This window comes from Neoarius graeffei, chromosome 26 (genome assembly GCF_027579695.1).
Source record: "Neoarius graeffei isolate fNeoGra1 chromosome 26, fNeoGra1.pri, whole genome shotgun sequence".
NCBI classification, from domain to species: Eukaryota; Metazoa; Chordata; class Actinopteri; order Siluriformes; family Ariidae; genus Neoarius; species Neoarius graeffei.
The window spans coordinates 44924745-44941197 of record NC_083594.1 but is presented as its reverse complement, the minus strand read 5'-3'; the positions used below and the strand labels follow the sequence as shown (position 1 = coordinate 44941197).

The window sequence follows — 16453 nt, the reverse complement described above, 5'->3', positions numbered from 1 at the left end:
GATTTTTTTTGTTTGTTGTGTCTAGGCAGAGTTTAGAGCTGGCTCACTCACTGGTTAGGACTTCATTGCCGGGACAGACGGCCATGGCAGTGTATGTTTATGTAGGAAGTGACAGATGAATTAACCAATCAGATTTTGATTTATAGTGGAAGGGACGAAAAATGTATCACCCTAGGCCTACTGAAAGGCTAGCGCGAGCTTAACCACAAGCCAGCAGAGTAGTGAAGTCACTTTCCAGCCGGTGCAGCATTCATCAGTAGTGGTAGCGAATGCTAATAAAGCAGTCAAGCCAGTGCTATCAAGAGCAAGTAGCACAGGCTAACGACCAAGAAACTAATATTTCTGTCCCCAGACTCTTCTTCCACTCTGCACGCTCGCTACAGTATTTTTCATTCGGACTTAAGTATTCATTTCCCTCTGTAATTTACCGAGTTACTTTTAAAATCAACATCGACAGCTACACACAATGGAGCAACCTGGCAGCCTGCCACTAATCCCTTGCCAATCCTTTGCCCTGTTGCCTTTTTGGTGTCTGGCTAAGTTTTGACTGAGCTGCGAGCTCTAATAGTAACAGTTCGCCACTGCTTGTAAATATGCGTGAAGAATATCTAATGAAGTTTTAGTAGCCTTTCGGGTGTTCAACGCGTCTTTCTCTTTCCGGGTGAACAAAGATATTCTTCTGCACATGCGCAGCAGAAAACTTTTTCGATGGATAACATCAGCTCTGATGTGTGATGTCATGTTGTCTTGACAGCCATGCAATATCGTAAACCATATTCAACACCCATTCTCCATTGGATAGAGTGACGTAATACACGTAGGATAAGCGATAGGATAACAATATTGCATGCTATCAAACCAAGTGAATGGAACCCGCTAGAAGGGAATAGAATACGTTTTTATTCCATCAAAAAAAGTGTCCTGTATGCATAATAATTCCCAATATTTTACTCCGATGACGTCACTCCCAGTGTTTTCCCACTGACTAGGCATGCGTTGTCAAAATGGCGAACCGGTTCAAAATTAAAATTCATTTGATTAACTTGCGTATTTTTTGTGGATGTGTCCATATAATATGAAGAACATTACACGGTGGTGTGAAGATATGAAGTTTATCCTCTCGTGTTGAAAATATTTTCACTCGTTCGCCTCACTCATGAAATATACATTCACCACTCAAAGATAAACTTCATATCTTCGCACAACCATGTAACATCCTCTATCTCAAAAAATATATATATGGGCAGCATGGTGGTGTAGTGGTTAGCGCTGTCGCCTCACAGCAAGAAGGTCCGGGTTCGAGCCCTGTGGCCAGCGAGGGCCTTTCTGTGCGGTGTTTGCATGTTCTCCCCGTGTCCGCATGGGTTTCCTCCGGGTGCTCCGGTTTCCCCCACAGTCCAAAGACATGCAGGTTAGGTTAACTGGTGACTCTAAATTGACCGTAGGTGTGAATGTGAGTGTGAATGGTTGTCTGTGTCTATGTGTCAGCCCTGTGATGACCTGGCGACTTGTCCAGGGTGTACCCCGCCTTTCGCCCGTAGTCAGCTGGGATAGGCTCCAGCTTGCCTGCGACCCTGTAGAACAGGATAAAGCGGCTAGAGATGATGAGATGAGAGAGAGATCTTTAGTATAACAAATAGTTTGAAACTGTGTTACTACCAGGGACTTCAAATGAGCCAAAATACTGTGAAACCACTTCCTTTTTACACTCAAAACTAGACGGTCTAAGGCAGGGTGACTGTTGTGCTAAATTAGCACTAAATTCTTCATATGTGGGGCTCAGGTGGATAAGGTGCCATACCATAAATCCGGGGACCCGGGTTAGATTCCAACCCGAGGTCATTTTCTGATCTCTCCTGCTCATTTCCTGTCTCTACACTGTCCTATCCAATAAAGGTGAAAAAAGCCCAAAAAATATCTAAAAAAAAATTTCTTCATACATGGCCTAACTTCTGAAAAGAATCCAGGCAGAATTAGCAATATCAGTCCTAACTGACATGGCATTTCATCCGATTTTCTCAAAAGCATCAGAAAAATAATTCAGTCTCGAATTACTGAGCATTTGAGTTGTTTAAGTCAACAAGGCATCAACAATCAACATACAACAAATATTTCATAATTTCATCGCTGAGTTTGTCGAAAAACAACGCAGCCCAAACTGTACTCTATATAGTAATACTGTACATAGTATAGTACACAGTACCTTCTACGTATTGTGCTGTTAAATAGACCACTAACAAAATCCTGGCAACGGTTTACAACCTCAAATAGTCAAGTAATTAATCAACGACTTGCTTACATTTGGGAGGATCCGAAATCTAAACAAACACAAATAATCAGGAAGGGTCAGACGATTAGTCCGAATTAATCAGACGGCTTTCATCAGTTATGGCAATGGAGGCCGTTGTCAAACAACTGAAATGATTTTGACGAGCTTAGCCATCTGTGGGTTGAATGCAAAAGCTCAAGCCAGGATTTTGGTCTTGAAGAACATGCATCCAGGCTCACATTTCTTCAGCAGAGTACTATACACAGCCAAATCATATCTGCTTCCTCTTACCATGAGCTCTGACAAGAACGGCTTAAATCACGGTTTTCATCCAAACATTTAATATATTACAATGTGTGGTTGAAAGCGGTGCTCCACAACGTGGACAAAATCCAATATTATCTCGACATGTTGCAATATTCCTAGCAGCATATTAAAACACAGTGCTGATGTGACACAGATTCAGCTATAGATATTTATTTATTTATTTATTTATCCATCCATCCAACCAACATTGTATGAATGCCATGATTCATTGAAACATGCTGTTATGTTCAACTGGTCAAGATGCCCTCAGCACACAACAAACCATGAACAATTTCATGGTACGTTGCGTCCTAGGATGTCAGAACTAAAACGTCCAATATTGATGATCAGTTTACATATTTTGCAACCTTAGCTGATTCCATAGTCCAGACACAATATATTGAGATCCATTTTGAATGTGCTATATCTTTAATTTATGACACATTTCATAAAGACCACTCTAACTCAGCTACTAATCGAGTTTCTATGCAATTATAATCCAGCTTCGTTTCCACACTGAGTGTGTGAAGTATACAGGATCAGTCAGGCCTTTACACTACATGGGTGAAAAAGGGAAGCTACCTCAAATGGCTGCCAACTCCTACCCATGCTTTAACAAAAACCGTGTCACTGTGCCATCAATGCACAGTACAGAAAGCCAGGTCCATGGACTGGATACTGTTATGTGTGTAGAATACTGTATAGGCTGTTTTCAGTTTTTGCTGGCACATGATTAACACCTCCAAAGCAAACCACTCTGCTTTTCTTTTTGTATTACTAGAACAAAAGACAAGATCAGCAATAAACTGTAGTTTGCTTGCAGCAATGCTTATAATGCAAGCCATTCTGCAGCCTGGGTTTCCCCTTACACACACAGGGCCTTCCATTTTGAGAGTCTTGGCCTACACCACTGTCTCCTTGTTTGATCGATGTTATAGCTGAAAGAAAGTACAGAAGTCCATTCTTGTCCTGGGTACACTCACAGTTTAACAAGGGGTTATAAAAACAGCAGAGACACACATTGCTGTTGAGTCCTGTTCCTGTCAGGATCCAGCTCTGTGTTGTTGGAATAGGATTTTCCCACCTCCTCCCCCTCAGAATAAAAACATTAGATTTCTTATACATCATGAGCAGATTTGCTAAACAGAAAGTGAAAGTATAGAAAGCAAACTTACCTCTGTGGATGCATGGCTTAGAAAAGACTTGTGTGTAATGTCAGTGCTTATTAAAACATGGAGGACAGCCCTCAGCCCTCTCTCACTGCATAAGCACAGCCTCGGCACTCCGAGGCAGCCGAGCCAAAAGCGTGCTGTGATTGGACAATGCTTGCTGGCAAGCTGAAAGGTGCAAGCTGATTGGGCGAAATGCTTCCTGGCTAAGTGCCTTTTGTTCAGCCAAAGCTGGGTTATGGTCACGGCAAGAAGAGCTAGGCCTTGACCAAGGAATCCATATTGAACAAACTAAAACTGGGCTAGGAACAAGATCGTCTCCAACATGTGAACTACGAGGAAATTTTTGGACCATAATTTATTCTAAGTTTAAAAAAAAAAAACAGTAAAACAAAAAAAGGATCCCTGACACAAGCTCAAAGGGACCCACTCAAAAAAGGCCATTGTTTTCACAGTTCCAGGTTAAATGAGGCACCAAGAAAACATCACATATTGTTGTGTTAATCACCTAGAATAATTTCATTACACCATAATGTTTTGGGTTTTTTTTGTTTGTTTGTTTTTTTAGGACTTTCAGCACTTCACAGCCCACAGCCCTTGGGTGACAGAACTAGACAGGTCTTTAACCCTCTAAATGTCGACCTCATATCTACAGTAGCCTATGGCCTAATTCCACCCCCTCTACTTTGCCTTTTTTTTTTTTTTTTTACACTTAGGCTCACAAATCTCTATTATTCCTCAACCTTTTCATTTTCTAAACAATTTATTCATTCCGAAATGAAAAAAAAACAAACAAAACTGTTATGCTGACAAACAGTGGTCATAAATTGTTTTCACACTGCGACATTATCATGACATTTTCTAAACAAAAATGTTGGTATCTTGTATTAGGTAAATTCTCATCATCTTTATAAATCTTCATAAATCAGGTGTATTCACTGTAATATAGCCCATGACACACCATGAATAAAAATCAAAATGTTTGTGTGTAATTACTAATGTCGAGAGAAAATCAAGGAGACCAATATAAACGAGACCCTAATGAATTTTAGACATATACAATAAAGAGTCCAAAAACACTTTATAGTAGGCCATCAAGCATCATATGTGCATCAGGAAGTAGAATTGACAATGTTGTCAATGTCTATAGCCTATATTATCTACATCCAGAACTAATATCAGAAATATATTTCAGAAATATAAGCTCAGTACAGTATATTATATGGTGTTACTGACAATGATTCCAAAAGTATAGTACAAAAGCATGTCCACTATCCTGTGGGAACAGAGCAGACTATAATAGATAAGTGGATTATATTTCAAATGATTGTTAATCAAAAAAGTGCACTTTAAATTTTTCTTTATTATTGTTGCCACCACATTGGCCATTAATGTATCTAAAATGATCTCATCTCATTATCTCTAGCCGCTTTATCCTGTTCTACAGGGTCGCAGGCAAGTTGGAGCCTATCCCAGCTGACTACGGGCGAAGGGCGGGGTACACCCTGGACAAGTCGCCAGGTCATCACAGGGCTGACACATAGACACAGACAACCATTCACACTCACATTCGCACCTACGGTCAATTTAGAGTCACCAGTTAACCTAACCTGCATGTCTTTGGACTGTGGGGGAAACCGGAGCACCCGGAGGAAACCCACGCGGACACGGGGAGAACATGCAAACTCCGCACAGAAAGGCCCTCGCCGGCCACGGGGCTCGAACCCGGACCTTCTTGCTGTGAGGCGACAGCGCTAACCACTACACCATTGTGCTGCCCTATCTGAAATGATATCCAATCTAACTATATCTGCATCTCTAATGTATCTCTAATTAGTTTGCAAAGTGCGACTCAATTGCTATTTAAAAACATTAAAGCACAATGAGATGTACCTGAGAACAGGTTCAGGGTGTTTTGATAAACCATAGGCAGTAATGAATAAATTATAGACAAACACAGCAGCAGTACGACAGAGGCCATACTGTTTGCGCTAGCAAAATTATTTGAATAACTTTTGGTCAGAACTCTATTTAGAGGATACATACCAAGTTTGGTGGTGATAGGCTCAACAGTTTAGGACTAGTTCGCAAAAGTAGGATTTTCAAAAAATTCAAAATGGTGGAAAATCCAATTTGGCATACTTGAACAGCAATGGATGCATTTGAATTGAGGTAACCCAATGATTCAGGGGAAAAAGTTCACAACCCTTTGGACAAACGGTCCAAAAGTTATAAGCAAAAATGTACAGTATGAGTCAAAAGTTTGTACACCCCTACTCATTCATATTTTTGTCTATATTTTAATTATGTTCTACATTATAGAACAATACTGAAGACATTAAGACTATTAAATAACATATGGAACATATATGGAATTATGTGGTAAAAACAAAACATGTTTCATATTTTAGATTCTTCAAAAGTAGCCAGTATTTACCTTGATGGTGCTTTGCACACTACTGGCATTATCTTAACCAGCTTCATGAGGTAGTCACCTGGAATGCTTTTCATTTAGCAGGTATGCCTCATCAAAAGTTAATTCGTGGACGAGTTTCTTGCCTTCTTAATGCGTTTGAGATCAAACAGTAAATAGTAAATAATAAAAATACAGTAAATAGCCCTATTCCACAACTGTACTAATCCATATTATATCAAGAACCACTCAACTAAGTAAAGAGAAACTACATCCATCATTACTTTAAGACATGAAGTGTCTTTTAATTAATAAAAATAAAGAAAAAATAATTGAATTAGAAGGTGTGCCCAAAATGTTGACTGGTACTATATGTGAATACTGTAGGCCATGGATTAAACAAGGTCTAAAATCAGGCCTAATTATTGACTGATATCGTTATGTCATGGTTGTGCAACCAAACAATCTACTCTCTATAAAACTAAAACAAAAAAACGATGCATTTTGAATTGAAATAAAGCTCTCTCATTATGTCATACCTTATTTACATATGACATGATAACCAGAAATTTCTGTGATCAGCAATGGCTTTATAGAAACCCTGTGCAAGCCAAGAGAAGGAACTGGCTTGCTACTGGACACAACTTAAGAAGTGAAAACATTTAAACTTGGCAATGACGTGTATATATGTTTCACAGTCTATTATACTAAACTAGCCAGCGAGTGGGATGTTGAACTAGCTAGCTACGTGGTGATTAGAGGTTTAACGTTCTGAGGAAATTTAAAGGCATTTAAAAGGCAACTCAATGCAACAATCTCATCTCATCTCATTATCTCTAGCCGCTTCATCCTTCTACAGGGTCGCAGGCAAGCTGGAGCCTATCCCAGCTGACTACGGGCGAAAGGCGGGGTACACCCTGGACAAGTCACCAGGTCATCACAGGGTTGACACATAGACACAGACAACCATTCACACTCACATTCACACCTACGGTCAATTTAGAGTCACCAGTTAACCTAACCTGCATGTCTTTGGACTGTGGGGGAAACCGGAGCACCCGGAGGAAACCCACGTGGACACGGGGAGAACATGCAAACTCCGCACAGAAAGGCCCTCGCCGGCCACGGGGCTCGAACCTGGACCTTCTTGCTGTGAGGCGACAGCGCTAACCACTACACCACCGTGCCACCCCATTTTAAAACTCATCTCATCTCATTATCTCTAGCCGCTTCATCCTTCTACAGGGTCGCAGGCAAGCTGGAGCCTATCCCAGCTGACTACGGGCGAAAGGCGGGGTACACCCTGGACAAGTCACCAGGTCATCACAGGGCTGACACATAGACACAGACAACCATTCACATTCACACCTACGGTCAATTTAGAGTCACCAGTTAACCTAACCTGCATGTCTTTGGACTGTGGGGGAAACTGGAGCACCCGGAGGAAACCCAAGCGGACACGGGGAGAACATGCAAACTCCGCACAGAAAGGCCCTTGCCGGCCACGGAGCTCGAACCCGGACCTTCTTGCTGTGAGGCGACAGCGCTAACCACTACACCACCGTGCCGCCCCATTTTAAAACTGATGTAAATAATTTAATAGGCTAGCAAGTTGATTTTCCCATAGCTCTGACACTTTCAAAATAGGCATAATCTACTTCCTCATTCGAAAATTAACAGTCGGCCATTGCATTCAAAATTAATTTGGTCATATATTGATCTGAGGCTACTAAATCGAATCTTATCATACTGTTGGAGATTCAGCTGCATCATTGAATATCAAATTGTTGCCTGATTAACTGAAATTGTATCCTACCATGTGGAAGCATGACGTTTACACCTTTAGTGGTCAGTGACTCCTTGTGGTCCATGACAGGGTGATCGGTGGTTTTAACATAGTTTTTAAATTGCCAGATATTTTAATTGATGATGCTGATCACTGTGAACTACTCTCAAAGTTGTTATAATCAGTGAAGAACGATTTTGTAAGACCTGCTACGACTCCATAGAGAAATCACAGTCGTTAACCGATTGCTTCGGGCTAATTTATGAACAAGACCGGAACAAGATTGTTTTTATCTTGTTGTGTCAAGAACATTTACTTAGCAGTAAAAGTAACTGGGGCGGCATGGTGGTGTAGTGGTTAGCACTGTCGCCTCACAGCAAGAAGGTCCTGGGTTCGAGCCCAGCGGCCGGCGAGGGCCTTTCCGTGTGGAGTTTGCATGTTCTCCCCGTGTCTGCATGAGTTTCCTTCGGGTGCTCCGGTTTCCCCACAGTCCAAAAATATACAAGTTAAGTTAATTGGTGGCTCTAAATTGACCGTAGGTGTGAATGGTTGTTTGTCTCTGTGTCAGCCCTGCGATAACCTGGCAACTTGTCCAAAGTGTACCCTGCCTCTTGCCCATAATCAGCTGGGATAGGCTCCAGCTTGCCTGTGACCCTGTAGAACAGGATAAGAGGCTACAGATAATGGATGGATGGATAAAAGTAACTGGTCAGTTATGTATCTGTTCATTACCAAAAATATAATAAACATCACAAGTAGGTATAAAGTCACTCCTTTAGAATAATCAGACAACACCAATAGTCACAGGTCCAGTATCGGGCCGAACTGAGGTCTTATTTCTGGTGTCTATTCAACCTGTAACACTTGCACCTAGTCAGAAATGGAAAGATGGATGTGAATTGCTACGTGTCAGGTCAGTAAAGTGTCCCATTTGCTCATATATTCATGTCCCCCAGTAGTTTATTGGTTTAAACCCTAATTCATGTGAAACAATCTAATTAGGCCAATCGTACTGTCATAGAGAGCTGTTTGCTTTATTGTTAAATCTTGATAATGTAAAAACAAGCATAAATTGTGTAAATTTTCATGTAATTGATTTGAATTCAATGTAAAATTAGAAAAGGTCAAGTAAATATGATTTTTTAAAAATTTCAGTGTTAGTGATTTGGGTTCTGGTGGGAAAGTTCAGCTCTAATGCTTCCAGTAAATAAATAAAATTGTGTATATTTATTGTATGCCAGTATTTCAACTGGTATATTATATTCACTAAAATAATATGCTATGGGATGTGGGGTTTTTTTTCCCCCTCTCAGCAGGAAAATGTTTAGGAAACCACTGAGGGAACTCACCTAGCATACTAGCTAAGAATAAGGTTATCTATTATTTGCTGTTGGTTGTTCGTGAAAGCCAGGTACTTGTGAAGTTGTAAATGTAAATATTTTTTTCTTCACACTAAATAACAAGTTACACATATTATAATTCAGATAATTCTGTTCGTCTTGTTTGTTTGACGTTTTTATAGATAATTACTGGTCAAACTTATTAGCATAAAGCTAGCTTTGAGTTTGGGCAGCATGGTGGTGTAGTGGTTAGCACTGTTGCCTCACAGCAAGAAGGTTCTGGGTTCGAGCCCAGTGGTCGGCGGGGGCCTTTCTGTGTGGAGTTTGCATGTTCTCCCTGTGTCTGCGTGGGTTTCCTCCGGGTGCTCCGGTTTCCCCCGCAGTCCAAAGACATGCAGTTAGGTTAACGTGGGGCGGCCTTGGTCTGAAGTGCCCCTGAGCAAGGTACCGAACCCCTGACTGCTTCCCGAGTGCTCTAGTATGGCTCCCCACTACTCTGGTTGTGTGTGCGTGTGTCCACTGCTTCAGATGGGTTAAATGCAGAGGATGAATTTCACTGTGCTTGAAGGGTGCATGTGACAAATAAAGGTTTCTTCTTCTTCTTCTTCTTCTTCTTCTTCTTCTTTCAGAACCAAGCAGCAGCAGCAGCAACAGCCTCGCACGTGCCGTTGCTGCTGTTTGGTTCCTGAACTCCAAACTAGCATGCACGTGATAAACAGCCAAGCGTGCTCTCCACGTGCACACTGACAAAATAAACCCTCAACACAATTAATCTCTCTCTCTCTCTCTCTCTCTCTCTCTTTCTCTTAGATACAAACCTGCAGTGTATGTAATGTTGTGTTTCCCTGTCGTCTAGTCCTCATGCACTGCGCTAATTATCTTATCTCATGCTCCTGTCCTGATACCTGACACACCTAACCCAAGTGATCAGCTCACCAAGCCACTAACATTAAATGCAACCATAAACGGATAAAAAGCACAACGTGTTTTGTGTTAAAGCGGTTAACAAGCTAAACAGTGGTTTGCAAAGTTAGGGTCCTTGAAGCATGGTCAGGGTTTGTGGAAATTGCAACCCATTGTTATGAAATTTGTTCCATTTATGATTGATTTATCCCTCTCTTTGACTTCTTACTGGAAGTGAATGGGTTTAATCCAGACCTCATAACTCAAAAGCATGTTGGCCTGTGAATAAATTCAGCTTGGATCTAATGTCTTATGTCAGTGCCAAGTTCAAGAATAAACTGTTCTATGACCATAATAAATACCCAGAACATTATTATAAACCCTAATATTATGATAGTTAAATTATTTTTCATAAAACTCTATCGAGAGGAAATGTGGAATTTATTTCAGAGTTAAAAGGGTTCCTGGCTGCCAAAAATTGAGAACCTTAGTGCTCAGTGACCAAAATCATGGTATAGAGTTGAGCAGAATTTTACAGTTTCCTATGGTCCTATATGGTATATGTTTGGAACTTTATATCAAACTGAATCATACTACTACAATCTGTGGTATTTTACGGTTACTACAGGTCAGAGAAGCAGCCTTGGGCCCAAAAAGTCGTCGGTTCGATTCCCAGGACCGGCAGGAAAAATGTGAGGGGAGTTGAGTGAGTGAACAGCACTTTCCCCTCCCTCTGTATCATGGCTGAAGTGCCCTTGAGCAAGGCACCGAACCCCCAACTGCTCCCCAGGCGCTGTAGCATAGCTGCCTACTGCTCTGAGTGTGTGTGTGTGTGTGTGTGTGTGTGTGTGTGTGTGTGTGTGTGTGTGTGTGTGTGTGTGTTCATTGCTCACGTGTGTGTATATATGCATGTGTTCACTGCTTCAGATAGGTTAATGCAGAGGAGGAACTTCACTGTGCTTGAGTGTATATGTGACAAATAAAGACTTCTTCTTCTTCTATCATAATACCACCATGGTTTATATGGTGCTTAATGTTTACGACACATTTAACTATGATATTGCTAAGCTTTTACAGTTTTATGTTGGAGATTAATAATGTTTTGCAGTAAGAGACACCTTTAACTACAACCCTGATTCCAAAAAAGTTGGGACAAAGTACAAATTGTAAATAAAAACGGAATGCAATGATGTGGAAGCTTCAAAATTCCATATTTTATTCAGAATAGAACATACGGTAGATGACATATCAAATGTTTAAACTGAGAAAATGTATCATTTAAAGAGAAAAATTAGGTGATTTTAAATTTCATGACAACAACACATCTCAAAAAAGTTGGGACAAGGCCATGTTTCCCACTGTGAGACATCCCCTTTTCTCTTTACAACAGTCTGTAAACGTCTGGGGACTGAGGAGACAAGTTGCTCAAGTTTAGGAATAGGAATGTTAACCCATTCTTGTCTAATGTAGGATTCTAGTTGCTCAACTGTCTTAGGTCTTTTTTGTCATATCTTCCATTTTATGATGCGCCAAATGTTTTCTATGGGTGAAAGATCTGGACTGCATCAGTACCCGGACCCTTCTTCTACACAGCCATGATGCTGTAATTGATGCAGTATGTGGTTTGGCATTGTCATGTTGGAAAATCCAAGATCTTCCCTGAAAGAGACGTCATCTGGATGGGAGCATATGTTGCTCTAGAACCTGGATATACCTTTCAGCATTGATGGCGTTTTTCCAGATGTGTAAGCTGCCCATGCCACACACATCCATACCATCAGAGATGCAGGCTTCTGAACTGAGCGCTGATAACAACTCGGGTCGTCCTTCTCCTCTTTAGTCCGAATGACACGGCGTCCCTGATTTCCATAAAGAACTTCAAATTTTGACTCGTCTGACCACAGAACAGTTTTCCACTTTGCCACAGTCCATTTTAAATGAGCCTTGGCCCAGAGAAGACGTCTGCGCTTCTGGATCATGTTTAGATACGGCTTCTTCTTTGAACTATAGAGTTTTAGCTGGCAATGGCGGATGGCACGGTGAATTGTGTTCACAGATAATGTTCTCTGGAACTATTCCTGAGCCCATTTTGTGATTTCCAATACAGAAGCATGCCTGTATGTGATGCAGTGCCGTCTAAGGGCCCGAAGATCACGGACACCCAGTATGGTTTTCCGGCCTTGACCCTTACGCACAGAGATTCTTCCAGATTCTCTGAATCTTTTGATGATATTATGCACTGTAGATGATGATATGTTCAAACTCTTTGCAATTTTACACTTCTCAAACTCCTTTCTGATGTTGCTCCACTATTTGTCGGCGCAGAATTAGGGGGATTGGTGATCCTCTTCCCATCTTTACTTCTGAGAGCTGCTGCCACTCCAAGATGCTCTTTTTATACCCAGTCATGTTAATGACCTATTGCCAATTGACCTAATGAGTTGCAACTTGGTCCTCCAGCTGTTTTTATTTTGTACCTTTAACTTTTCCAGCCTCTTATTGCCCCTGTCCCAACTTTTTTGAGATGTGTTGCTGTCATGAAATTTCAAATGAGCCAATATTTGGCATGAAATTTCAAAATGTCTCACTTTCGACATTTGATATGTTGTCTATGTTCTATTGTGAATACAATATCAGTTTTTGAGATTTGTAAATTATTGCATTCCGTTTTTATTTACAATTTGTACTTTGTCCCAACTTTTTTGGAATCGGGGTTGTATAAAATAAATTTCACCGTTCCCTGTTGACACAGATTTATGCCATGAACTTAATCCAACTCTCCAAATATTAGACTAATTATATGAATCTAAATAATCTTTTTTCCTTATAGCCTTTGATTCTTTCCACCAACAGAATACGTTAGGCCCACATTTATGTTATTTACCAGTCGACTCATTTAAGAGTTATTGAAGTATGCATTAAATTCAAGTTACCAGTCAAATACATGAATACTGTATCTTTACACACCCAGTCATGAACACGTCAGATTTATTCATGGTAGGTTGTGATTTCCACCACTGTAACAAAACACTTTGAGAACCACTGCTTCTGGGCAGCTGTTTATTATATCTTTAGCAATAATCCTAGTGCAGTAATATAATTTCATATCATAGCAATATTCTTGACCATGACATTGGCATGCTTTACTGTGATTCCTATGCTAACTGTTAGTGTTGTTACTATTATTATTACAACGACATTACCTGAGGCTGCTATTGAAAGACATTGTTAGATATTGAGTTACTATTTAATGTAGACACAAGAAACATGAAAACATTTTTACAATGTTTTTCGCAATACAGTCAGTATTTAAGATATGTTTGGTCAACGTGCTCAAAACTCTGTTCTGTTTTAAAATATGTTCCATTGGTAAGTCGATGCAAGTGTAATGGATGGTGTGTTCCAAGAAATGAAAGATTTCACAATTGATAAATTGACAGAATCTGACTTATGATATGCACTATTCATACATAACACAGTTAACACTCCTCTTATCAACTGTAATCATATTTCCTTTTTGGATTGCAACACAAGATATTTACACCATAACTGCAACATAATTCATAACCAAGGTATAACCATGGTTTGTACAAAATAATGGATATTATGGTTATTGAGATGTTATATCCTGAATTAGATCAAATGTTATTTTCGTAAAGATTTGTAAAACAATTTTTAGCAATATGAGAATAAAACTTTGACCTGATGCTGTGTCTGTCAAAATGCGCAACACAAGGAAACATCCATATAAGTCGTGTGATCCGATCTCACGGATTTTACAACCACTGGCAGTTGCTGTTTGTTCCGCATAAAGCTATATTTCTCATTGTACCCATATTCTGATCAGGATGAGCATGTTTATATACATGTTTCACCAAAAAATCTGATCCAATTTGACTAGATTTGTGCTTGAGTGACTTCTAATATTATAAGCTGACCACTAGAGGAAGCTGTTCACTTTGTCTGTTTTGTCAGTGTGGTGTTTGCAGAGGACAGCTGTCTGTGAGACTCCCTGCTGCATTAATAAATCAAACCCCCCCCCCCCCCCCCCCCCCCACATATATACAGGAGGACTCTATACCAGGGATACAGAGAGAAATATTCCTTTTGCCTACCTTTACGTTAATACTGACATTGTGAACATGTTGTCCGGAGGAATCGTTGTTCTCGATATAATTTTTTAAAGTCCTTGCCATTTAAAAAGAAGAACAAATTCTGTTACACCCTATATAATAAATATCCCCGGGGCAAAGGTTTTGGCATGGCTCTCATAAAAATATACACAGGATAATGACTGCAATATTTCATTCGCACACACACACACACACACACACACACACACACACACACACACAGGCAGTGAACTTTTATCTCCCATAATAATCCTTTACCCACTTGATGCACAAACTATGTATCTATCAGGGTTCAATGTGAGCCTCTCGAACCTGGAGAGGAGGAGGGTGAGATGAAGAAGAGAGCCGGATGATTGGATGCTTGCAGGTAGATGATCTATAGGCACACAGATGATTAGGGGCTATCTCCTGTCCTTTCAAACCCCAATCTCTTGTCCTTTTCAAAGGCTGCAGAAAGAAGTGGGGGGTGTGGACGTGGAACGCATCTCTCACTGGGGGGGGGGGGGGGGGTTGCTAAGGCTCTTTTTTGCTGAAATGTGGGGGAAGGGTACAAACAGGTCTCTGGGCCTCTGTTGGGTGTCTGAGGAATGTTACTGAGATGTTCTTATTCTCATACACTCAAATACACACACATACTCATGCCTCACATCATGTAGTTGATTTCGTATGTCTTAAAAATGGGTATGAGAGGCAAGCCTCTCATACCCATTTTTTGCAGAACGTTATATCCTCTTCGAAAAAAGGGTTCTTCAAAGATTCCTTGGTATTTAACGGTTATTCCACGAAAATGAGTCGTATATGAGCTGATAGCTGATGAGGCACACAACACCGAGTTGGCTATAAGCCATGTAGGATGAGATTGAGTGGAATAACTGTTTCATTCTATCCGCATTCACTGGATTTTGATAAACAGAGCATTTTTATTTTTTGCAAATTCGATCAATAAAAACTTTATACAAAACGCCCGACAAAATCATTTCCGCTTAGAATGTAAACAAACCGGCGAAATGACAGGAGCAATTTGTGAAAAATGCTCTAATAATCATTCTTGAAAATAAAACAGACATGTTCTTATAATCAAATATTTTTATTCCATATATATATATATATATATATATATATATATATATATATATTTGTATTTTTTTGGATTTTGTTTTCAAGTAGAGTTTTTATTTCGTCCTTGGTTGGTTCAGCAACACGCTCCACCATTTTGTTTTTCTCTACTCATGGTATATGAGCTGACATCCTAGTAGTAGAGTAGCCAATCAGAGCACACGATTGCTCATATCGAGTGAATGTGGATAGAATAAATCATTTATATTTAAAGGTTCTCAGCTTCTCAAAAGGGTATAAATCTACATACTTTGGAATCCTTTCTGATAAGGAAATACTGTTACAGACTTCTACCTAGGACACAATTCTATGGTTCGAGATTTGACCTAGAACGTCAGATTTTCTATGATTTGACACAAGTACAAATTACTTATTTTATTATTATTTTTTAAAACACTATCAGCATTATATCAACAATATTGATCAGAAGTCTTCATGTGTTTGGGGATCACTCTTGGTGGCATCTTTTTTTTTTTTCCCTTTTACCACTCAGACTCCTTAAAAAGCAAATGAACGCCCTGACTATGGCATTTGACAGAATTTCAATTCACATCAGTGTGCCATTTGCATGTCCACACATCCTTGTTGGGATGTGATTAGAGACCGGTGTTGCAGTCATGACAGGAAACAGCAAGCAATGAGCTAATTGCAAACACACACACACCTCATTCTTTTTCTCCATCTCACTCCATTCTTTCCCTTCCCCCCCTTCTGTGTCCTCCGTCCTCTCTCTCTCTCTCTCCCTTCCTCCCTCTTTAGCACTGTCTCCTTCTCCAACAGTTGAAACCCTACACTGGTATGCCTGCGAGGTCACCATGGAGACGAGGCCACTGCTATCTTTCGTCTCTGGTCTTCAGACAGCACCTACAGCATCCATAGGGCCCTAGACTGCTTTCACTCCTCCACTTACACACCACGTGTGTGTTGATTCTTGACTTTTTAATTAATATATAAGCTTAAGGTGCCGTGGTTGGCACTGTCACCTCACAGCAAGCCGGTTCTGAGTTCGAACCTGGCC

General features: G+C 40.3%; 1 protein-coding gene across 3 annotated transcripts in view; it reads right to left on the bottom strand.

Moving 5' to 3' along the window:
• Positions 1-3839, bottom strand: part of zmynd8 (zinc finger, MYND-type containing 8) — a 44455-nt gene extending 40616 nt beyond the window's left edge. For 2 of the 3 annotated variants that reach the window (XM_060910355.1, XM_060910358.1), the window contains exon 1: positions 3751-3839. In XM_060910355.1, the coding sequence (XP_060766338.1) occupies positions 3751-3764 (14 nt within the window). In that variant the 5' untranslated portion in view covers positions 3765-3839. The remainder of the gene's footprint in view (positions 1-3750) is intronic. The other variant, XM_060910357.1, reaches the window with a different exon arrangement.
• Positions 3840-16453: the final 12614 nt, after the last annotated feature.